Genomic DNA, 26,213 nt, shown 5'->3' on the forward strand with positions numbered 1-26,213 from the left:
CGGATGTATAGTGGGTCATGGGGACTGTATGTGTCAAGCCTGTTAGAGTTAGTAGGCCAAAGCCTGCTCTGTGGTAGTTTTTTGCTTCAGTAAAAACTGAGGGTGGGGGGGAAGTAAACCATCCTTAAAAGGAAATATTAAAAAGATAGACATTATTTTCTCTTTAGTGTGCTGTGAGCCAGGGAAAAGCTGGCGTCGTTGTAACAATATTGAGGAGGCCTTTTGGGGCCTAGGAGAGAAGATGGCGTCCTTTTTTGGGGCCTAGCAGGGCCTAGCAGCCTGCAAAGGCCGAGACATGTCAGTAGAAGCACTGAAGGGGGGTGAGGTGAGGGAGTAGAAGTTGGCCATGTTGGGTCTATTTGGTCCAGATCCGTTGTCAGTGGGTTCATGCGTCCTAGGGGTTATGTGTGTTAAGTTTGGTCCAGCTCCGGCCTTCCTGGTGGTGGCAGTGGTGTTTTTGATTACAAAAGTGTAGGCCAAAGGCTGTTAAGTGTACCAAAGCCAGCGTTGTTCTGAGGAGACAGTAGGCCGAACGAAGCCTGCTGGTAGTAGTTTTTCCCTCAGCGGTCCCAGTGGCCTGTGAAAGTTGCGGCCAATCAGAAAGCTGGCACATTCCGCCCGGCCAATCAGAAAGCTGGCCCATATTCCAGCGGGCCAATCAAAACACTGGCACATATTCCGCCAGGCCAATCAAAATGCTGATACAAACATACAAACATTCACTTTTATTATATATATAGATATAGATATATGCTGTTTGGTTTGTACTGTTTAAATATGTTGTGAGCCGCTTTGGGTCCCGTTTAGGGAGAAAAGCAGGATATAAAGGTTTAGTAGTAGTAGGAGTAGCAGTAGTATTAAAAATGAAAACAATACTCTAGCAGAATGGCACCAGGTTTCTACATTTTTGCTCCTGGGACACTAAAATTGTTACATAATCCCAAGATGAAGACAGTTTCCTATTTAGGGTTATACAATGTTCTTCTGTAAACTTTGTTTTCACGCTGAGATGATAATGACTTACTTTAATCTCTCACAATATGATGGAAGAGGAACATGCTGTGAGATTTCAGAAAGTAGCAACAAAACTTTTGTTATGTGTCTTTAAGGCATTTCTGGCTTGAGGAAAACTCACAGGGTTTTCTTGGAAGAATTTGCCTCCCTCTTAGGGTGAGAGAGTGTGACTTGCCCAAAGTCACCAGGGGGTTTCCATTGCTGAGTGACAATTTGAACCCTGGTCTGTCAATGTCTTAGGACATTATCACATTATGATCCAATGGGGCCTGACATGGGGTGTGGGGAGCTCGTTGCTTGTGCCCCACATCACTGTGTGATTCCCCAAGGACATTTTTATGTTTCTAAGGATTACCAGTCCAAAGATTTTTGAAATATTTGTGTTCCCAAATGGTCTCTGGTGTTACCACAGATCCTCCCCCCCCCTTTTTTTTTGCCACCCTTGGGGTGTTTTATTTCCAGGAGAAGTCATTATTCACAACATGAAATAACATAGAAGTTAATTCCAGATGACTTCCTGTTAGAAGAAAAACATAGAACTAAAGCAGATGGGAGAGAGCAGAAACATGGTAAAATTATATCCATGTCTCCTAGAGCGTATTTTGCAGGTGACCCCTTTACCCATTTACCATTATCCACCCTTGGTATAAGAGTAAATTAACTATTAAGAACACCTGTCATAGATGCATCACTATCAGAAAAACTGGCCATGCTAGCTGGGTTATTCTTGAAAGTATAGTCCAAACGTAACTTTTACAAATGCTGGTTACTGCAAGTGTTATGCTCCTTTAAAATGTGTGAATTCATTCTAACGATTACCATAGAAGATCTTTGTATTTCCTTTGTAACTTTAAAAATATGTTTCACTATCAGTCTTGAAGTAAAATGGTCTCGTATAGAACTGGAAGAAACATGCTATCGAATTTGTGAAAACACTGGATCTCTTCCTATCAAAATTATAAGGCATGGAGAGAATGCTGAGCCATTGTTTGTTGGAATAAAGGTAAGATATAACATTAAGTCAGAAATAACAAAATTTCTATTAATATCTTCTACTTAATGTTTTGTTGTTGTTTTTAAGGTCCAAGATGGATCAGCTAGAAATGGCTTGGACTTCAAACATAGTACAGCAAGATTAATACAGTTTGATCCTGGTAAGATAACATTTTTTATATCTTTACTAGCAGGTTTTCCTAGCATTGCCTATTTGTATAAAGTTTCATGAGCAAGAATAATAGCAATCTAGTTTCCAGTCCACATGGTCTTCATGTTTCGTTTTAGACTAAAGATCCAGTGTTTTGTTTTAAATGGATACTTCCATGGTTGCCATAAGCTACTTGCCAGGAGTTTAGAGGACAAGGTGCTGTTCTGTTTATGTGTATGCCTTCATGTTATCGTTTAACTTGTGGGGACCCTATAAGTTTCATAGAGCTTGAAGCTATGGTTATTGCAGAAGAGAATTTCTTGTCCAGGCAACACTTTGGGCTGGTCTAATGTGATACCTTTTACCTGAATGTCAAATTATTTATAATGAGTTGATCCACTGAGAGTGAAGGGATGATGGAGCTGTTAAAACACATTTATTCTTTAGTTACAGCAATAAAATCTATGAAGAAAGAAAAGGGAATATTCTTCATTTGAGAAGATAGGTTTAGGAAGTATTTTTCTTTTGATCCTAGAAGTTTGATCTGCAGCACTCCTCAAACCATACACATGAAATGATCATATATTTACAAAGGCACTGGGCAGTACTTATTTCTTCTAAAGTGACCCCTCCACAAACACACCTGCAACAGCTATCTGTCAAGAGTCAGACACCAACTGAGAGCTAAGTGCAGTTTATTTAACAAACAACTCAAATAAAACTCAGTAAACTGTCCAAAGAGCTTATAACGCTTAAACTTCAATGTAAATAAGCAGACAAAACAAAGAAAATGCCAAAAGAACAAACCGGAATATAATCCAGATTATCCGGAGATATAATCCGGATTAAAACCAAAGTGCTTGAATTCAGCTCAAAAATGCAAGGCAGACTCAAAACGGCAAAACCAACAAGGGCAAATAGTTCCAAAGACTCAAAACTTCCCCGAAACCCAAAAGTACGGCCAAAAGCCCAAAACTAAAGAGAAAGCCCAAACTGGGCTAAAGTTCACCAAAAGCGGCGCAGGTAAACAAAGCTGGAAAACGCTGAAGCAATAGCAACAAGTCGCTGCAGAGTCGAAAGCCATGCCAGATGTCAAGAGAATGAAATGTCGTAGCAAAGTCAAGCCGGTCCGGAGTCAGGGTTGGAAAACAGCGTCAGAGTCGAGGACGAAGCCAGCGGTCAGCAACGGAAGTCAGCCACAGAGACGGGAATGATGCCAAGCCGAGTTTGAGAGCGAAGAGATATGCCAAGTCAAATGCCAAGGTCCAAAGGGTGAAGTCGTCACAGCAAGGTCCACGTCATGGGATAATACAAAGAGCCAAAACGACGGAGGCGAGCGGCAGCTAATGCAAAATAGTAATAACAATGCAGTCCAAAGAGAAAACCCACACAGTTCCAGCCCTCTGTCATAGAATAACCCGGATCAAACTTACATCGGTTGCAAAGTCCCAAGCCAGTCTTCGGAGTTATGTACAGGAAACCCAATGGCGCCCAACAACACCTTGCCACACGCAAAGAACAATGGCCAAAAATCCCCAATTTATTTAGATTTCCTTGGGCGTCCAAACAACCAACGCCTTAGGATCAGGTGTCCCAAGCTCCTCATCAGAGTCCGAGCTCCAAACAGCCAACACCTTAGGATCAGGCATCCCAAGTTCCTCATCAGAGTCAGAATTGCCCTGCCTACGCCCAACCCTGTCCACACCTGCGGAATTGCCCTCATTCCTCCAGGCAGACCATGTGGGGTCTGCTTCTGAAGAAACCCAAGCTTCTCCTGCATCCTCAGCATCCATGGGCCCAGTTTCCTCCCCAAGATCCTCCAGAGCCCATGCCCAGTCTATGCCAACTCCTTCCGCCACCACCGGATCCTCAGCAGTCATTTCCACCTTAGGATCCCCTTCCAAATCCCCAAATGAATCCTCATCTGAGGATTCCTCAAGTAACTCCCTGACCCTTTTCCTGTGTAAGTCTTCCAACGAGCCCTCCTCGCGAGGAGTCTTCCTACCCCTCCTGATCCTACCATTGTCACTAACAGCCTCGGAAGACTCATTCACAACACTATCCTAGAAGAGCTATATACGGTGAATGTTCTTTTTATATTTAGTCAACATGCATTTCATATGTTACCTTACTAGTTCTTATATCATCCTTGTAAAACATATAAGTGGTATCCTTGACAAACCATGGGTATCATCAAATAATGGTTTGTCTAAACAGTCACTTGCTTTATTTATTTCGTGTCAAAAGCATTGTACGACAAATACATTTCAAAATGATGGGGGGGGGGGGAAGGAAAGCACAAGCAACTAAATAGTTTTGGACCAAAAGCGGGCAACAGCAACCGCATTGTCCGTAGCTTTAAACAACTCCTCCTCCGTACATGAGGCAGGGCATTGTGGGCAAGCATACATATGCGGAGTTGTTTGTTCTGCTCCACAGTCACACAAGGTGGAGGATTCCTCCAGGTAGTGCCATCTTGCCAGATTGTCTTTTGATCTGCCCACTCCGCTTCTCAGTCTGTTCAGGGACTTCCAAGTTGCCCATTCTTGGTTTGCCCCAGGAGGAAGACCCTCGTGGGGGGCCATCCAGTTAGAATTGCCTGGTTTAGCTGCCCAGAGGGACACCCTTGCTGCTGCTGGAGGAACATCAAGAGGAGTGGTGGTTCTCATGAAGCCCTTCCTTGATTTGAGTCTACGGGGAGGAGGCTGATAGTTCAGTGGGTGGCTTTCACAATGTTCAACCTTATTTCTCTCACAGTTAGCAGCAACTTCCCATCGCACGTCAGGAGGGGCAATGCCAGCTAACTTGTAGAGTTTATCAACAGGTGTAGGTTTAAGGCATCCTGTGATGATTCTGCATGTTTCATTCAGTGCTATGTCCACCTGCTTTGCATGGGCAGACTTTTGCCAGACAGGACAGGCATACTCAGCAGTTGAGAAAGACAAGGCCAGGGCTGATGTTCTTACTACTTGTGAGTCTGCACCCCATGCGCTGCCAGTCAGTTTCTGCAGGATGTTATTGCGTGCAGCTACTTTGTGCTTGGTGTTCATGCAGTGTTTCCTATACGTTAGTGGTGACACCAAGGTATTTAGGATGGAAACAGTGTTCGAGCTCTTGGCCTTCCCAAGTAACTTTCAGTTTCCTGTTGGCTTCATGGTTACGTAGGTGGAAAGCACACACTTGTGTCTTGGAAGGGTTCGGCTTCAGGTGGTTCTCTTTGTAGTAGCTGGAGAGATCTTTCAAGGCATTAGTGAGTTGCTTTTCAACTGTTTCAAAATCTTTCGCTTGTGTTGTAAGGCCAAGGTCATCAGCATATATGAAGCTCTTTGTGAGTGGTGGTTGTGGCTGATTGTTCGTGAAGATATTAAATAAGGTCTGTGCAAGAACGCTGCCTTGGGGTAAACCATTCTTTTGCCTCCTCCATCTGCTTTTCTGGCCCTGAAACTCCACATAGAAGCTGCAGTTTTCTAGGAGGGTCTGGACAGTTTTTGTAAAGTCAAAGTCCCGGGTGATATGGTAGACTTTATGCAGCATTTTTCTATGTTGCACCGTGTCATAGGCTACCGTAAGGTCCACAAAAACTGTTCCTGTAATGCAGCCTTTCTCATAGCCTTCCTCGATATGCTCAGTCAGATGGAGAATTTGACCTGTACAGTTTTTCCCTGGTCTGAAACCTGCTTGTTGTGGAATAAGCTTGGGTTCGATAACAGGTCCTAGTCAATTTAATAGCATCCTCTCATAGACTTTATATAGATGACATAAGAGGGAGATTGGTCGGTAGTTCCTGGCATTGGAGGCATCTTTACCAGGTTTTAAGATGGCAATTATCTTAGTTTTCCTCCATGCTCTGGGAATCTGTTTGTGTGCCAGGCATTGATTGTAGAATTTCAAAAGCCAGTTTTCAGCTTTGGGGCCCAAGTGTTTGATTTGCTCCATCATCAGGTCATCTAGGCCAGGTGCTTTACCAGTCTTACATCGCTTGATGGCTTCTCTGAGTTCTTTCAGGGTTAGAGGAGAAGACAACTGGTGGGTTTCAAGTTCTGGCACCCTGTTGATTTTCATCTTTATTCTGCTGCAGTTGGTTTTCCCATTCTGAATTAGCTGGTGAGCTATCTGATCTGGTGTCACGTTCGCGTGTCCATGGTTGACCAGAGGGTCACTATCCAGGCGTCTCAGCAATTGCCAGGCTTTTCGGCTACTCTTGGACATGTCCAGGTTCTCAAGCAGCTCTATCCAACGGTCTTTCTTAGCATTAGCTAAGGCTGTAGATAGTTTTTGGCCTGCTGCTATAGTCCCATCACTGTATGGATTCTCTTGAAATAATCTGAGATATTCTTGTAGCTGATTTAGCGATTCTTCGTTTAGGCCTGGTAGGTAACTTGTGCGACAGCCTCTAGGGATTGAGAGCTTCGAGGATCTTTTCACAGCTTCTACAAACAGGTCATAGCTTTCTATAGAAGGTTCTATATCAGAAATAGCAGCTTCCAAGGTCTCTGTAAACTTTGTCCAGTTAGCTTTATTGAAGTTATATCTTCTGCGGAATGGGACACTTTTTGGTCTTACAGCTGCATATGCTACGCAGCATATTGGTCTGTGTTGTGTGTTAGGTATTGGGTTTAATACCCTTTTGACGCATTGGTGGCTTATGCTTTCCTTTACAAAAATCAGATCAGGGTTACAACCACGCTTCCATTGGCTGCTATTGAAAGATGGTGGTAATTTACTGTCATGGAGGAGGCTCATTCTACTGTTATCGGCCCACGTTAGAACTGCTTCGCCATTTCTATCATCTTTGTCATAGCCCCAGACACAGCTATGGCTATTGAAATCTCCCACAACAAAATGGGCTTCATGATTGTGGCAGCTGGTTGGGGGTGTAAAATAGAAATCAGCCCCAGGTGGTTTATAGAGTGATGATACGGTGCAACTATCAAGTTCCACAGATAAGATTTCAATGTTGTTCACTTCTGTGAGGGAAGTTGCAGAGATTGCTACACCAGATCGTACAAAAATGGCACTGCCATATTGCCTGTGAGGTCGTTCCACTGCCAGTTGCATTCCAAGAATTTTTGGTCTTCTCATCGTGATGTCTCTGTGTGTTTCCTGTATACATAGGATGTCACACGAAATGTCCTCAGACATTTTGGCTAATAGTTCTTCCTTAGCAAGTGACAAACCTTCTATATTAATAGACATAATCGTTAGCAATGGTCTTGATAAGTCACTTGCTTAAAACCAGAGAGTAGAAATGAATTCATATCAATTCAGACTTTTATGTGTGACACTACATCAACATACCTTAATTTCACCAATGGGAGCTGTTGGCTGAAATATCATTGGAGGGGATAGCCTGTCCTAAACTTTAAATACAGTGTGCTGAACCTATTTTAGAGATTGCCTTTAGCACCTTGAACAGTTTCTTGAGAGTTTCAACTAAAACCCAATGCAGATTCATCACCCCACTGTCAAGCAAGTTGCAAACCAACAAGGACGATGGATATATTTAACTAAATTACTTTCTGCTGGTAAAGTTCTGCCAAGCTGCCTAACTGATAACAGGGTTCATATATGCACTCCACCAGAACCTTCTTTGAGCTCCCCAAACCAGAAGCAGTTGGAGCAGCTCAGAATCGACCTAGAATTGTATGAAATATCCCCCATGTCTTTCATGACTTTGCTGCTATAGATTACTTGACACTCAAATATCATTTTGGGTTGTTGTCTAGTTGATTTGTGTGAAAGAAGTCTAATCAGGTTTTTGGTCTGTTACAGGTATAGCGATCCCAATTTTATAGCTTTCATGTAATAATAATGACACCGATGTAATTTTTTTCTTATTAAGAAATCAAAGTTTTTCAGGGAAAACAATTAATTGTAGGAATGTGAGGAATGAGGAGAGAACTGACCTTAGTGAAAAGAAAACATGCTCCCTTACTTCAAGGAAGAGATATATGAGCCAAGGTTTGAGATACTTTGATTACAGTCAGCTGAGTGAATGTAAGAAAGGTGTGAGTGAAGGGTGGGGGAAGATTGAAAAGAGAGACACTGAGAGGGAAAGGGAGGAGCAGGACAAGAAAGGAGGGGAAAGGGTGTATTTAAATCTGTCTGTGAAGATGGTGAAATAAAAGATGTTTCTTGACAAGCCTGTCTGCTTTTACTTGAAGACTATTTCAGTGACTATTATTTACCCAAATAACAAAGGGAAGCTTTTGTCATGCAAGTCAAAGTTTATGCAGATCCTCTCCCAATGGAAGAGAACAAAACTGCAACACTAATTGAATGAAAAGGGTATACTGGATTTCAGGAAAAGTAACTTTTCTGTTACTAATGGAGTTGAAATTTGTCTTTTATTATATGATAATAATAACTTTATTTTTGGATGCCGCCTCCATCTCCCTGAGGGGACTCAGAGCGGCTTACATGGGGGCGAGCGCAATCAACATCACATCATAAAATAGTCAATTTAAAACACATACATCATTACATAAAACAGGATGATCAAACAGCAGCTTAAAACAACATAAAATTATAAAAGCATAAAACCAATCTTAATCAATCGTCAGTGAGCCTATGAAAAGTCCAATCCTACGTATGGATGGGCAAACTGTCGCAACTCATTGTAAATTAGGACTGATGAGAATAAAGTGCATAGGGTGGTAAAAACAGGGTGGGAAAATGACCTTGGGGTGTAGAACAACAATAAAGTGCCAGAACAGGTTTTGAATCTTAATAGGAGCCAGGTTATAAAAGACTTGTCTACTCAAATGCACAGTGGAACATCCATGTTTTTAGTTCTTTGCGGAAGATGGAAAGGGTAGGAGCTAACCTAATCTCCCTGGGGAGGGAATTCCAGAGCTGGGGAACCACCACAGAGAAGGCCCGCTCCCACGTCCCCACCAGCCGGGCTTGCGAAGGGGGAGGAAGAAAGAGAAGAACCTCCCCAGAAGATCTTAGAGATCGCACAGGTTCTTAGGGAAAGTTGTGGTTGCGAAGATATTATCCTCTCTTCTTGCTCCTCAACTGGCCAAGAAAGGAAGCAGCCTTTGATTGCATTGAGATCTCTCCAGAACAATTGAAATAGTATCTGATGCAAAATATAGATCTATGATCATAATCACGTTTCTTCTTTTATGTAATTTTTCAACATATTCTGTACAATGGAGAAGGCAGTAAGCCTGCTTAATGCATTTTGTACATTTCAGTTGCCCAATATCAGTCCAGTTGGATTTTTATACTTCCTAGTGTAATTATTACCAAGCTAGCAATTGATAAGAACACAATTTTTGACACCATCCTACTACAGATGGTTAGATGGGGCTCATCATTCCATTATTAACTGACCTTAAGGTTTTGGGTTTTTTTTTTTTTACTTACTATCACTGTCTGTTTAGAAGACAGGTGTATATTTGTGTCTATTTCATCAATGATATTTCTAGACTTGCAACAATTCTAGACTTGAGCACAATTTAATTAATTGTTAATTAAATTGACATTTCAAAACGGAAGATTTTATTTCCAGTATCATTAACAGCCCAGTCTACAGTCTTTGGTCATGATCCACAAAGTGCTCAAACATGTGAGAACATTGTGAGTATTTTACTTCCTTGAAAGTCAGACAGCATGAAGAAATGCTAAACTACAGTGATAGAAAAGAGCATGGATGGAAGATGATTCCAGAGACACAAGGTGAACTTCTCCACATAGGATTTTGTTTGGTTTATTTACAGTGCTGGGATGGAAGGAAGGAATTCAACAGAAAAAAATGCAAAGTTATGTAGGGGGTAAAATCTACAGGTAGAGGATACAATATAATAGCTAGATTTGCAGTAGAACATGCAAAATGTTGTCTTTTCAGTTATTGTAAGATGAAGGATACATGACAGTATAATGTGGATGCTGAAAAGATTAATGCATAAATGTATTAGTGGAACCACAATTCCTAGGTTATAAGAAGACAGAAGAAATCCAAGACCAGTTGTCTCAGTTTTTTTGCCCTGAATTTAATCAAGACATGCTGACCTTCAAAGTTGATCAGAACAATGTCATGGGTAGATAAACCATTTTGCTTTTTCCCAAACTACCTTCTGAGTGTAAACTATCCTTTCCCAAACACTGCTGTTTTCTTCACAGGGAAGAAAGTACAGGTATATTAAAATGAAAACTAAATACATTGCCAGATCCGACTGTAGATCTAACTATAATGCATAGTTTTGCTTAAAGCAGCAGATAGGCAGCTTTGTTTTTATATTGTGTAGTGTTTCAGAATTAAAATGATCTGCTTCAGTATGGGCAAGTAAAATATTACTGTACCTTATGTCTTTTTCACCATACTCTGAAAATAAGGACTTAGCAATGCAACCTTTTTTATTTTTGCCAAGTATATGAGTTCCAAAAAAAACAAACAAACAAAAGAGGAGGGAGGGCAAAAAAGTGGGTGGATGGCTTCTTCCTCTTTAGATTTCTTTTTTACAGAGTTATAAAATGGTTATTTCTCCCCATCAGCATGTAGAATAAAAATGCTGAAAAACTTTTAAAATGAGTTTTCTTTTCAATATGGTTTCATTGTCATTGGGGGGGGGGGGGCATTTGTGGGTCCCTCTGTATTTACTCAAAGTAAAGAAATATACACACTGTTTTTGATTCTATGAAATCCTGATATGACTTAAGCATGTGGTTAAGTACTTTGTTGAACTGGAGCCCAGGATGGGAATAAAACTTCATCTGGATGCTACAATCCTGAAATTGTTCCCAAAGTGCTTGCCTGTTTCTATTCAGTGGAACTTGTGCCAACATTGTGCTTTGGAAATTAGACTATAAGAATCCTTCATGACAATGGCACATTATAGAACTTAAGTTTATGAATATCACAGAATCATCTACTGGGTTGTTTTTTCACCAAATGTGATGGTTTTTTTGTTCAGAAAGTTTGGAAGCTCCAGAAGCAGAGATTTCTTTCATGAAAGAAAGAAAAACAAGAATGGAAAGGCAGACTTTAAGATATGGACAACTGGACAATTGGACAATTACTATTGAAAATTTTCTTGGTGGTTTCTCTTTTTGTAATTCCATGCTAAACACGTCTTTCTTGCAAAATACAACAAAACAATAATCTGGTGATAAAGTGTCAATTTAATAAATTTAAACATGAAAAAAACCCAGAAATCTGCTAGTACAATATTTCTGTGGAAACATGAACTGACTGAGCGTTGGGTTGTTGTGAGTTTTCGGGGCTGTATGGCCATGTTCCAGAAGCATTCTCTCCTAATGTTTCACCCACATCTTATGGCAGGCATCCTCAGAGGTTGAGGGGTTTGTTGGAAGCTAAGTAAGTGAGGTTTATATATCTGTGGAATGTGCAGGGTGGGAGGAAGAACTTTTGTCTGCTTGACATGTCAATTTTGGACATGAAAGCCTTTGACAACACATTGACTGAGTGTTCCTGAGACGCTGCATGGTTTTTCAGACAATAGCATATAATTATTTACTAGAGAGTCAGTCATAAGTTTTTTACTTCTAGTTTTACTATTTTTTTTAAAAAAATCTATATATTCATTATTTTGTTCAGCGACATAAGTATTATATAATTTGTAAAGGCAATATTTTCTCCATATATCACTATTTATACCAATTAAAACTAGCTTCTTCCATCCTCCCAACTAGAAACAATAATCAAAATAATAAAATTAAAATGATAAAATGGATTTCCCACTTCCCACCTTGGAGGCACACAATGAAAATACTACTGTAACCTCACCATCTCTTATCTTAGGCAGTGTCTTTATTGTACCTACTATATCAATGTTTTATTTAATCATCAAGATCTGCAATCATTTTTTTTCATTTTCTTTATATTTCAATTTTTTTAAAGTTATCATCTTTTCCTTTATCAAACAGGATGACTTGTCAATTTCTGCCATTTTTAGAAGTTTTATAATCCAATTTTCTTTTAGGAATAGTTCTTTAGTTTTCCATTTTTGTGCATAAAGTAGTGTTGCTGCAATATTCATATAATGTAATAACTTGAAATTTGTGGGTTTTGTTTGTTTATTTGGAGGTCCCAGTAGAAATAAAGTTGGATCTATCAGTATTCTGATACTAATTTTTAAATATCTCTTGTAACAAATTTTGTATGACTCTCCAACTTTCTTTTGGTTTGTCACATTGTCCACCACATATAAAAAGTACCTTGATGTATTTCACATTTCTAACATACATTTTTAGTGTCCTTGTATAATCCTTGCCAGATTGACTAGGGTCAGATACCATCTGTACACCATTTTGTAGAAATCCTCTTTCAGGTCAAAACTTAGAATATGTTTTAATTTTTTTAAACTCAATTGCCTCCCATCTCTCCGGCTCAATGTTCTGTTCAATATTTTGTGTCCAGTGAATCATACATTCTTTCACTTGTACTTCCTCTAATTTCTTTTTCAATAAAATTATAATTTTTCCAATTACATTTTACTAAACAATAAAATGGCATCAGAAAAAAGATGACTTGATTGGTAATTATGATGAACTAAGATTTGTATCTTTACTAAACCAGCATTGCATAAACAAAGGCATTCGGAAATCTATTTGTTGGAAACTTTGGGATGCATTCTACTTCTTTTTGAAGTTTTACAACTGTACATACACAATTATCACTAATGGTAATTGCACCTGTAGAAAGGAAATGTATCTATCTTTATTGAACCATTTCACAAATGATAGTAATTCCTGGAATTTGCAGTCATCATTTTTAATGTTACACCACAAAGAAAAGTATTTTGAAATGTGAAGTAGGACTCAGATCTACATACTATGCCTTTGACAGGTGTTTCTACCAAGATCTGGAATATTTTCCTTCAGGATGATGGCCTTGAAGAAAATAATGAAGTATTTAAAGTAATACTGAACAAGCCTAAAAATGCTGTGCTGGGACACAAGAGGGAAGCAACTATTGAAATTCTAGACTCAAGCTCTGGTAAGACAAACTATTCCAAATACCTTCAGATCTTGCTTTCAGATCTTAGACCTTACCCTTTTTTTGGTCCAGACACATACTATAAACAGCATGATGGGATTTCATTGGTGTTCTAATATTAATTGGGCTCACTGTTAATGACTGCCAGTGACTGCTTAGCCATTTTATGAAAATAGACTGAAGTTGTCATTATACCATATTGCAGATATGGCCTGGTTAATTCAGGAGGATTATATTTTGTAACAGTGCTCCATGCAGTCATAATAATCATAATCATAATCATAATCATAATTATTTATACCGCGCCACCATCTCCCCATGGGGACTTGGGGAGGCTTACATGGGGCAGAAGCCCGAACAACATAATGGAACAAAATAAACAACAACATAAACACAATTCACAGTATAAAAGATAAAAATGGATACAATATGAAACTAGAATATTATAACAGTTAAAAACCAGTCAATTAAAACAGCAATTCAAGAATAAAATGTTGAATTAATGTGCATAGATGATAAGGACATAATAAATACAGGATAGATTATTAAAAAAACCATCTGGGATTGATTAGCTAATTACTGTCTCACCAAAGGCCAGCCAAAACATTCAAGTCTTTTGTTGTTTCCTGAAGGAGGATAGAGAGGGAGTTAACCTAATCTCCCTGGGGAGGGAGTTCCAGAGTCGGGGGGCCATGGCCAAGAAGGCCCTCTCTCTTGTCCCCACCAGATGTAGTTGTGAGGAAGATGGAAACAAGAGGAGGGCCTCTCCAGAAAATCTTAGAGATCACGTAGGTTCACAGGAGATGATGCGGTTTCAAAGATAGGCAGGTCCCGAACCGTTTAGAGCTTTATAAGTAATAACCTGAATTGGGCCCGGAATGTTATTGGCAGCCAGTGGAGCTGCTTAAACCGGGGGGGGGGGGGGGGGTTGACCGCTCCCTGTAAGCAGCTCCAATTAGTAACCTAGCTGCTGACCATTGTACCAACTGCAGTTTCTGGGCTATCTTCAAGGGAAGCCCCACATAGAGTATGTTACAGTAATCCATTCTTGAGGTAACTAGAGCATGGACCACCATGGTCAAGTCAGACTTCTCGAGGTAGTGTCGCAGTTGGCGCACTACCTTTAATTGTGCAAAGGCCCTCCTGGCCACTGTTGACACCTGAGTATCAAGTGACAGTGATGAATCCAGAAGGACCCCTAAGCTGTGGACCTGTGCCTTCAGGGGGAGTGTGACCCCGTCAAGCACAGGTAGCCACCCTATACCCCAGTCGGTGGAACAACTGACCTGAAGGACCTCTGTCTTATCAGGATTAAGCTTCAGCTTGTTGGCACTCATCCAACCCATTACATGCCAGCCACATGACCTTGGAAGTGTCTACAGAGGGCACCAGCTCTTCGGCTTAGAAATGGAGATGAGCACCAACCCACAGAGTCAGACTCAACTAGACTTAATGTCAGGGGAAAACCTTTATCTTTACCTTTATATTTTGTATAGACATCTTTAGAATAAATGAAATAGTAGCCCAATCACAATAGAGCCAGCTGTTTTGACACTTGCAAATATAACAATGTGTGGCTATGGTCACTTAGGAATCTGGAGATTCATAGCACCTAACTGTACAAAAGTTAATGTGCCTAATAACCATTGAGAAATATGGGATAAAAGGAAGTTCACCATGAATTTATAGTTGACCATCATGGGCGAAATTATTACATATACCTTAAGAATCAAATATCTGGAGGCAAGAAGACTCAGTCACAAAGCTCAGTCACAAAGTGTATTAGTTCAATCTTAGTGTATTTTCTTTATTGTTAACAATAGCATGTGGTGAAAAAGATCTCTACCTAAAATAATGGAGATGAGGCACTTCCACTTAAAGCTCATAATACTGGTGGATAGGGTAGTTTACTATGTGGTTTTGCATCAGACATTGCACAATACAGTAGAGTCTCGCTTATCCAACGTAAACAGGCCGGCAGAACATTGGATAAGCGAATATGTTGGATAATAAGGAGAGATTAAGAAAAAGCCTATTAAACATCAAATTAGGTTATGATTTTACAAATTAAACACCCAAACATCATGTTATACAACAAATTTGACAGAAAAAGTAGTTCAATATGCAGTAATGCTATGTAGTAATTACTGTATTTACGAATTTAGCACCAAAATATCATGATGTATTGAAAACATTGACTACAAAAATGTGTTGGATAATCCAGAATGTTGGATAAGTGAGAGACTACTGTATATATAACACCGATAGTTTTTTGAACAAATTTTACCTATCACCCATTAACATGGAGCTGCAACTGTAAGCCTTGGTTTTAGCATTCTGTGCTGCTCTGTGCCTTCAACATAAACACATGAAAAATCTTGTTAGATCCTATCAAAGTCCTTCTTTCCACACTGAACTAATTCCAAATGCAGAGTCAGCATATAGCCATCATGTTTGGTAACCACTCATCCATAGAGGACTTTAACATAATAGAAATACTTGATGAAACATAATATCCTTGTTGCTTGTATAGGAAAGGTTGAAATTAAAACATATTATCTTTGCCATGGCTAAATGCTATGAAATCCCGAGAATTGTAGTTTTTATAATCTCTGCCAAAGAGTGATGGTGCTTTATGAAACTACAACTCCCAGGATTCCATAGCATCAAGCTGTGGCAGTTAAAGTGATGTTAATCTACATTAATTCTACAGTGTAGATGTACCTAAAGATAGGATATACTGTGGTTCCTACAGCACTCAGATGGTTACCAAATACATTGCCACAACCAATAAAGAAGTCCACTTCTCCCACAAGTTGCTTGGGGGCTAATCTTATTGTGAAACTCTGTGAAGAAAGGCAAAGGAACTGAAATAAAATGAAAAGATATTTTTATTCCAAAATTTTGTATGCTTCTGACCTTGCCCAGTGTCTTTATATAGCTTCAGAAACATACAAACATTGTGTTTCTGTAAGGGAAGGCAAAGGAACTGTAACTAAATGAAAAGGTATTTTTATTCCAAAATGTTGTATGTTTCTGACCTTGCCAGTATCTTTATATAGAATTTCAAAAGCTAAGTGTAATTTTATGTTTCTGCTTGCACCTGCTTTTATGTTGAATCAATTGGATCAATTGGATCCAAACAATCCTTGACATGTTTTGTTTCCTTCCTACTAGAAGTCCTCTTAACATTAAATTAGAGTCTGAGATTTTTTCCCAGAGTCAAACCAACTTCATTTCTTATTCCCTTGAATCCTGGATGTTACTTTTGTCTAAATTTTCCAAAAGGCTAACAGATTGTATCTCTACTAATATAGATGCTGAAGGTTAAGTTGTGTTCAGGAACAAAGCATGTCTTTTTTTTTTAATAAAGAAGAGCTCCATATTTTTAGATATTCAGCTGTCGATTACCTTAATCTTTAATTGAAAATGAGTGGCCAGTAAAATATGGAGTGCTGGCTGACAAGCAGCAGCCAATATGTATATGTATATTTGGATATCTAAATTCTTGAGCTGATATGAACCATCTACTATTTTAATGTAACCAAAGTGCTTGTTAATGTTCATGCTAAGCCATCTATCTAGATGCCCTACACAATGACATGGTTTGACCCAAATTTGGGTCAAGAGTGACACCCTGTGGTCGAGTTACTCTGTAACTCTTTTTCATCTTTCTCCTGCTATCCTTCCCTTAAATGTCCTCCAGTGTTTAAAGATTATACATATTGCTCATGTTGATTTCTAAAAAGATGGGGGAAGAGGGCAAAGAGCCTTTGATAGTTTGTTTGTTGCACAACCAGCAATTCTGTCCTCATCTTCAGCAAGCTCCTTTTTCTGTCCTTGCATTTTCTGAAGTCAAAATTGTAACCTGAGCTCCCACTGCAGTGATGAATTTGAAAGTGAAACACCCTCCTGGCACAAAGAGCAGCACTGTTGTTTTGGGCTTTTGTCTGCAGCTTCTGGCTTTGGGCCCTTTCAGAAATGAGTTCTCTGAAGATTAAGCTGAGATTGCAAAATTAATCTCATTTGTGGTTTATTTTAGATTTGACCTTGGATTGCAAATATTGCAGACCACCGTGCAGCAAGCCTCTTGTGGGGTGTCGGGAATTATCAGCAGCACTCCAGAATCAAAATGCCTCAGCTTTCCACTCTTAAAATATTTGATTCAAAGGAGCATGGAAGCAAAAAGGATTTATTTCAGAGGCTGGAGTGTCTTCTATTTGCTTCGCAGCTCATTTCCACTGGGCTCAAACCACTTTGGTTATTTATGTACTCTCTTGTGATTCAAAATACTGTGTATGTTTCTTGTTTAATATTCAGGTGGCTGCCTTTCATCTGTAACCTACAAAAATGGTAGAACTCTAAAAATGCTAGAAAGAACCAGCAACATTTTAAAAGGTCCATTGCATGCTGGTCATTCTTGTATTCCAACCAGAAGAGGAACTGGCGTTCAGGATAAGCAGCACTTGGACAAGGAAAATCCTCATCCTAGTTCTTTACCTAGAAGACATGTTCCTCAGCTTGATCCTGTGAGCCTGGATTTTTTATTTTCTTTCAGATGCTAACTCTAATTGTCCAATCTTTCAAATGTCAGATTTGCAATTCCTAGCAACTTTAGTCAGAATAGCAACACTAGGAGTTGTGGATCTACAACATCTGGAGAGTCAACTGAGTTAAGAGGAAGAATCAAACAAACTGATGGTACATATAGAAATGATAAGGAATTGCATCAATATAAAAAATCCAAGTCAAGTGGCCCAATTATAAGAATGCTATTTAGATTATTACCTGAATCCTTCAATTTGAATTGTTTTAGCCCATGAGTCCTTTTTAGTTTATTTTAGAAAATATGAAAAAATACAATATTAAATCCTTTCTCCATGTAAAATCATGCGGCCCCATTGACTTTACTGAGCCCTTCATCATTTACATTGGCTTACAATTGAGCCAAATACATTTTCATCACTATTTTTTTCCTTTTTACAGAGGTGAATCAGCCAGAGAAATGTTCCTTCAGTAGAAAGAAATGTTATTAAATAGCCTTTTCTATTACACGAGGGCAAGGAAGGAAAAGATATCCTATTAATAACACTCCATTTTCCTGCTGATGTTGCAAAATAAAACATATAATGCTTTTTCTGGGTGAATTAACTACTTGGAAAAGTTGTAATGGAAGATTTGCTAATGAAAGAGAGTAATGGAAATAATATAGTAGGTGTCATTCACTCCATGTACCTGCCAAAGGAAAGCTTCACCTCCAATATATAATGTCATAATTAGGAAGATGGTTTTATTCAGATATTATTAGTAATTCATAGATCATAAGATTAGGAAGTGAGTTCATGGGCTATCAAATGAAAACTCCTTGTTCTGTGCTAGACCTCCAGCTGCAGGTAACTGTCGAGCCTGTTTTTGAAGATGTCCAGAGAAAAATGCCACACCATTGGTTCCTTTTAACATTCAGTTGAAATCTACTCTCCTGTAACTTAAAACCAATAAACCTGATCCTATTCTCTGGGGCAGAAGAAAACAGGTTTCTGCCCCTTCTCTGTGACATCCTCTGTGGGGCAGCCCTTGAAGTACAATATTTAAAGAGTACTGTCATGTCAATTGCATTTTAGTAATAAAATGTATTTCTCAAATGGAAATACACCATTCTAGGAAATCATAACCAAACCAAGAAAATATTTCCAGAATTAGGAACTGCACGATATTGATCCAAGGTATCCCTAGGTGAAAAGGGCTGAAATAGACAGTGCTGAAGATTTGCAAATGAATATTCTTGGCATCTATTATTAATTATTTAATTAACTTCATTTCTATCCCGCTCTTCTCACCCCGTAGGGGACTCAGAGCAGCATACAATATACATTTAGGCAAAAATTCAATGCCTCATTATACAAAGAAAATAAAAAAAGCATAAAATAATAGAAACAATAAACATATAAACACAATTTAAAACCATTGATATATTAAAACTTAAAACAGCATCTAGATACACCCTACTAGCCCCCCCTCCCTCTCATCATGATCTTAAGGTCTTCTTTGGCTGTCTTGGATGGTGCTGGGTGACTGAGCCCGTGCCAGCATCCTCCTTTTATGTCCCAGCCTCTGGAGGCAGCAGGTGTTTCTGCTGGGCCTTGCTTCAGCCAGGCAGTCAGGGCTTGAGTCTACAAGGAGCCAGGCACCAGGAGCTGAGGTCAAAGGCAGCCTGTAGCAGACAAACACTGCCCTTTCCTCCAAGCTCCCTGTTGCTGATGTTCTTTGGCTGTCTTGGATGGTGCTGGGTGCATGTTACTACCATCTACCATGTTACAGCTATAGTTTATGACACATATCAGTAGTAGTGGAGTGGCTTTAATAAATTATTGAAGTGGTCTTTCAACCATCTTGAAAATAAACAGTAGAGACTTGGCTAAAGCTCCCAAGCCACTTAACAACTGAGTCAACACCCCATCAAAGATACATCATATTAGACTATGATAAATATTTACAATGGCTAGTTATTAAAATGATGGTCTATATATTCAGCAGCAAATAATAGTGCTTAGCCCACCTCTCTTTCTACTTTCCCTTAGATGGGTTCCCAGTCATGTGTCATTAAAAAGGAGAGAGTGCTAGATGGAAGCCTTGGAAAGGAAGACATGTCAACAGGGCACTTTTAAACAACAAACAGCTGATGTTATATTTTTTTCAAAAGTAACTTTGTTTAATTTCTCAACAGTAAATAAAATAGATATCTAATGGTTGTGTTTTTTTTTATTTAAAAGGCTGGATATGCTGTACAGCATGAGCCAGCACTTGAACCCTACAATAGCCCACCATACAATAGCCCACTCAGACCATAGCCTAGGAGAGGGTAATCACATGAGGGCCAAGGACAATTCTCTCAAACCCAGGACCTTTCATGGACTTCATTCCCTTCCCACAGCATGCCAAAACACCTCCATCTTTTTTTCAGAGTTCCTCTCAAAATAATATCATTTCCTGATTATGTTTTGAGAGAGAAACAAATAAAAAGTGATGTACTTGTTTCTCAGATTCTGAGAATTGTAAGGTGAATAGGATATGTTTTTCCCCACTTTGGGTAGGATTTCTGTGGGCTTGTTGGGCAAAAGTGACATTTAGAGTTTCCAAATATTTTTTCAATTGAGGGTTGGGGGTTTGTATGAATGACTGGGGCTTCAGGGGCCACAAAAATAGTATTCATGGGCCATGTGCAGTCTGTAAGGCCTGTTTTTCCTACCCCTGCAGTTGACCTGTAGATACTGAAATAATGAAGTGTTACTCCTTGTTTACTTAAAAATGTAAATCAATTATATTTCCATTCTTGGAAAGTGGAAATAATTATACACAACTAGTTCCATCTAAGTTCTGAGGATTAAACCATATGTTATGTGTAACTAGTTACTTCCAAGATCTAAGGTTTTAGTATCCTTCATATCCCTATCCATAGCACATCTCAATTCATTGCAGCGGAGAACTGAATATCATAATTACCAGTTGTCGCATTTATGTTTTTCTTGATCATTTTTAGTATCAAGGAATTACACCTTCAGGAGAAGAAGTATCCTCTAGTTTGCATTCTGAAAATCATACAACTGCAAGAGAGTCCTTTTCTGACCTGTCTTTTCATCTACAAAGTCAACAGGACCATCCTCAAGAAGATTTAGATGTGAAGAGTAAACCAATCCCATTACAAACCAACACAAAACAGGTAGAATTAGCATGTTGGTTTTTGTAACTGGTGACAAGGGAAGGAAGGGCATATATCCTTAAGAGTGTAGTATATATCATAAATCACAGCACTATGTCTAAAATTATATAAAGGCTTATATAAACATTATATAACAGAATGTTTCAGGGCAATGGTACCTCAAACGACCCTTCCAGACAGGCCCTATATTCCAGGAGCTGATCCCAGGTTTTCTGTTTATCCCAGATTACCTGGCAATGCAGACTCATATAATCCAATTTAAAGCAGAAAACCTGAAATCAGATCCTTGGATATAGGGCTTATTTGGAAGGGCTTAAAGTCTCCCTAAAGCATTTTATTACCTCTACCAGAAGCAAATAATCAAACATTCAGAATTCACTTAAAGCTTTAACTATTATAGAGATTGGAGCATCAGATTAAACCCAGATTTAACATCTCATTCTACTGTTCAGAAACTTGATAAAAATAATTATCCATATACGTATTTGAGAACAGAAAGTTTTCCTTCTGTCTTGTTTCATTTTATCTTGGCTAAAGTACATTGTTAGTGACTTGCCTCAGGCCACCAGTGAACTTTGAGTCTGGACCAAGTTTTAGAATGATGATTTTCCACATTTAAATACAATTCTGTGTCAGGTCAATTTACAGGTATTTACTTTACAGACATCTCACCTAATACATTTTGCTAGAATTTCTTAGGTCTTACTAGCAACTTCATTGTTTGTGAGGTTGAAGGCTGGATTTTCTTTCAACCTCAACCTTCATGAACATTGTGAAGGTGAATCAAAATGTACAATTATACTTATTTCTTGATATATGCAAGAAGAACAACTAAGAGCAATTTTTTTTGCTAGTTTTTTTTCCTGGCTTATCCTAGGGATGGATGTTACACAAGTTCATCTGAAATTTCTGTTGACATTTGTGTCAAGTGAACATCTATTGAGCTTTTCTCTCTCCAAGCAAGATTGCTTTTGCCCTTTTGCTAGGAAATCACTTTCTTGACAGGCTTCTTTTGAATGTGATATTCCATAATAAAAAAAACTTGTCTGCATTGAGTAGCCAAATTTGTGCTCTTGTGAGACATTTGCATGTCCCCTTTTCATCAACAAGATCAAAATGTAATGCTGTTCACTGCAAAAGTAAGAGTTCAATCAAGACTTTTGGTCTTAGTGTCCTGATAACATTTCAAATACCTATTATAATTGTGTCCAACTGTGTTCACACCATTACACAAAGTTAATGTAAGGTTTAAGGAGAATCTTAAACCCATAATTCATTCATCCATACTTAGACAATTAGATCAAAATCTCATGAGGAAGAATGAGCATTGAATCAAATTACAACCAAATGTCCCCATATCTTTATCACCAAGTACCTGTAATCTATTGTAACTGAGAGGTAAGAAATGACAAAATATTATAGCTACAGCCCTGGTCAAAATTAGGGGTCTTAGTCCATGAGATTCAACAACATTAAGTGCCTTGTTCAATGAGATTTAAACCCAGATGATAACATCTATTCACAATCCCAAATGCTTGTTTGGAAACAGTTCTAGTGAGCTCTGTGGGTTAATTCTTGAGGAAGAATTCAAAGAATACCCACAAATGAGACAAGATGAAAGGGCATGTGATTACCTCTAGATACTAACTGGCCACATATATTTTTCTGCCTGAAGCAATATATATATATATATATATATATATATATATATATATATATATATATAAAAGAGTGATGGAATCGCGGCACCGAGCAAAACAACTAAACTACGGGGCCCCCAACCTCGAAATTGGACAACACAACCCATCATCCATGCCTCTAGGTTGATACAATAAAAAATCCCGTCAAAATCCTCCATGGGGCCTTAAAACCCCAGCCGTCAGCCTGGCTGGAAGGCCCCATGGTGGTCAGAGGAGGAGGGGCCTCCACGCGGCGGGGCCGCGGAGTAAACATTGTCAGGCCTATTTCAACCTGGCTTCAGGCCTGTATGTGGATGTGTTTAGTCACCTTGGAAGCTTATTATTATTATTATTATTATTATTATTATTATTATTATTATTATTTAATAACAACAGCATTCCCTTCATCTACCAAGCTTGCAACTCCATTAAAAAAAGAGATACAGTTTGTCTGACATGGCTTGTTTTTTTTTTTAAAAAAACATGTTGATGTTTTGTTAGTATGACATTCTTTTCTAAGTGCTTACAGTCTGTCTCTTTAATGAGCTGCTCCTGAATCTTTCCTGATATTGATGTCAGGCTGACTGGGCAGTAATTGTTTAGAGTCCCCTTTTACTCCCTTTTTGAAGATGGTTCCATTCTGCTGAAATGTATCTAGTTCCAGAATTCTCAAAGCCAATTGCCAGTGGCCCTGAAATTACTTCTGCCAGTTCTTTTAATACCATTGGATGTAGTTCATCTGGTTCTGGAGACTTTAATTCATTTAGATTAGCCAGATATTCCTCCTGTACTGCTCCTTTTCCTCTACTGCATCCTCTGCTCCATCATTACCAAGTTGAGCACTGTTAACCTTTTGGGAGAACATGTTGAATAGTTCTTCTCCCTGGTAGGACTTGGAGGCACTATTTTATAAAGCCTGTATTCTATCTTGGGAGATGATAAGTTGAGAAAGTGGTACTGAGGAATTCGTTTTACACCATAGCCAATGACCTACAGCAGTGCTTCTCAAACTGTGGGTTTACAGATGTTTTGGCCTTCAACTCCCAGGAATCTTAACAGTTGATAAACTGGCAGGAATTTCTGGGAGTTGTAGGCCAAAATACCTAGGGACCCACAGGTTGAGAACCACTGGCCTACAGGGTCCTTCGGGGATCTCTTGGTTCATCATGGTATTTAACATGCATATGAAACAGCTGGTAGAAACCATCTGGAGTTTTGAGATTTAGTGTCACAGGAATACTGATGACACAAAATTGTATCTCTCCTTTCCATCTAATTTTGGTGTTAAGCATAGACTACACTGGATAGGGTTCTGCCTGCCACCCTAGATTCATAGCTTGGCTATAACTTTGAGAGTTGATGCATAGGGCAGGGATGCATTTACACAATGCAATCGCAGCTATACAGGTTCCTGGAGGTGCTTAGTGATATATATCTGCTTTAAGAAATTCTGAGATCCTGGATTCCTCCTATTCCCACTACTTTCCCAGGCATGTTTAGGAAGAACATGGGAGACAGTTTCTAGGATCGCTGCTCACAGACTCCATGCTTCTGTCAATTAGCAAATAACTTATTTAAATAGATTTTGGCCCTAGTTTTATGTGCAAGAGGGTTTTTAAAATGAAATTTATGGCACTTTTTTCTCATTTGTCATGTTTTATTGTTTTTAAACTGCTTTTAAAGTTCATCCTGTTTTGCATTTAGGTGTTCTGTTTTTAAAATGTAATTATGTAATTGAACTATGATAGCACAATTCTTTTAAAATCTTATTATTATTGAGTTTAGCTCTATTATGTTTGATTCTATCTTCTATCTTGGTTCCTATATTAGGAGAAAGGTAAGATATAAAATAAAATAAATGTGCTTGGGCCATTAACTGTCTGTGAATAAAACATGCTGCCTTGTTTCCAAGAAAAACACTTTTTAATCCGTTCTAATAATACTTTTTCTTGAGTTCTGATACTACTTTTTCTTCATTCACAGACAAATTGTAGAAGTGGTTGAGATAGCCAAGAACTTGATGTGGGATGCATCATAGCTGTTGCCAACTCATCTAATGACTCCAGACAAATATTTAGCTATGAGAAGTTAAATAGCCATGCTGACAATTTGCATGTTAACTTTACATGTATCATGTGTCATGTTCTAGACCTTTATCTCAAGCAACATATCATATGAGAAGCATAATTAGAGAAGCCATTTGGTTAGTTTATACTCCTTATCTTACTTTGTTAGTAACAATGCTGTGTTGTAGTGAAGAAAAAATAACAGGAAGTTAATCAGAGATGCATTGTCTTGCTTTGTTTATATATATGTATATATCCTTCATAGAGAACTAAATCCAGGAAATGCCCTTCCAGCTGGACACTCAGAGACAAATATTGCTACATTTTGAGTTCTACTAGTAATGCAACATGGGAGAGTGCCGAAAAAGCCTGCAGAAAATGGTATGGGAAGGCTACAAATATTTGACTGTGTTGTCCCTGACTTTTAATTCAGGTATACCTCAATTAACAAAGTGGATGGGAATTACTTCTTTAAAAGAAAATTTGATACAGGAGCAGCAAGAATATGGAAAGAATATGGATAGTTTCCTACACTCCACGAAAGTTAAAAAACAACATGTTTCAACAGACCTGTTATCTAATACTGATAATAAAGTAGACTTTCAGATAGCTGGAACTCAAGCAACCAGCACTCTTAAGCAACAGGAAAAAAGAATTACATGAATAGTACTTTAAATTTAAGAAGCTGTTTTTATGATGCAGTGAAACAGGCTGTTAAGTTATGTTTGTTTTTATTTATTTGTCTTTGCTTGCTTTTAATTACTGTGTTTCAATTTTAATATTAATTCTATAAAGAGTTTATAGCATGGTATAATATGGGGCATAGTATTAGACCTACTTTTAATAGTGACTCTCAAGCAACCAGAAACTACATTTATCTGGCATTGGGTGCTGATTAACTGAGAGTCCTACTGTATAAGAAATTAAGGAACCAGATCTGGGAAGCCTTGCACAAGTAATCAAAAGCATCTTGAACCTTCTAGGGAATTTCTGAATTTTTTTTCCTAAGGAAGACTTTTTCATTGATAATTCTCCATTTTCCATTCTGGTTTCCATTTTGATGGCCAAATATATAGTCTTATAAAGTTTTAACATGATAAGGGTAGTTCTATTTATTCTCGATCAGTAGGAGGTTCTTTAGATAGTGTGAATTTATGTTGTCTATTGTAGTAGAAATATACTATTTCAATAGTATGGGTTAGAGTACTGCGTCTTAAACTGTGGATCCCGACTTCAAATTGGTTCCCTTTAGCTCAATGTTGGAGTTCTGAATTTTTTTCTGAATACCATTTAGTGGTTGTTTTAGACCAGGGGTCCCCAAACTAAGGCCCAGGGGCCGGATGCGGCCCTCCAAGGTCATTTACCTGGCCCCCGCCCTCAGTTTTATAATATAATATTTTTATATCAGTTTTAATAATATAATATATTGTATATACATATAATATTGATAATAATCTTCTGTTATACAATATAATACTAATAGTAATACCATATAATAATATTAATTGTATGTTATATATTACATATTATATAATAGCATAGTGGTATAGTTCAATACAGTAATATATAATGCTAATATTGTGTTATGCTAATAATATAATATATTGTATGTACATACAGCTGCTCT

General features: G+C 38.4%; 1 protein-coding gene across 7 annotated transcripts in view; it reads left to right on the top strand.

The window, feature by feature from the left end:
• The window catches only part of LOC100561497 (FRAS1-related extracellular matrix protein 1), a 318,227-nt gene that overhangs the window by 282,601 nt on the left and 9,413 nt on the right, over positions 1–26,213 (top strand). For 4 of the 7 annotated variants that reach the window (XM_062979566.1, XM_008109356.3, XM_008109357.3 and 1 more), the window contains 6 exons: positions 1,888–2,017; positions 2,096–2,168; positions 12,975–13,124; positions 17,445–17,653; positions 20,662–20,841; positions 24,852–24,967. In XM_062979566.1, coding sequence (XP_062835636.1) covers positions 1,888–2,017; positions 2,096–2,168; positions 12,975–13,124; positions 17,445–17,653; positions 20,662–20,841; positions 24,852–24,967 — 858 coding nt within the window. The other 3 variants (XR_001730231.2, XR_001730232.2, XM_062979567.1) reach the window with 3 other exon arrangements.

This window comes from Anolis carolinensis, chromosome 4 (assembly GCF_035594765.1).
Source record: "Anolis carolinensis isolate JA03-04 chromosome 4, rAnoCar3.1.pri, whole genome shotgun sequence".
Classification (NCBI taxonomy): Eukaryota; Metazoa; Chordata; class Lepidosauria; order Squamata; family Dactyloidae; genus Anolis; species Anolis carolinensis.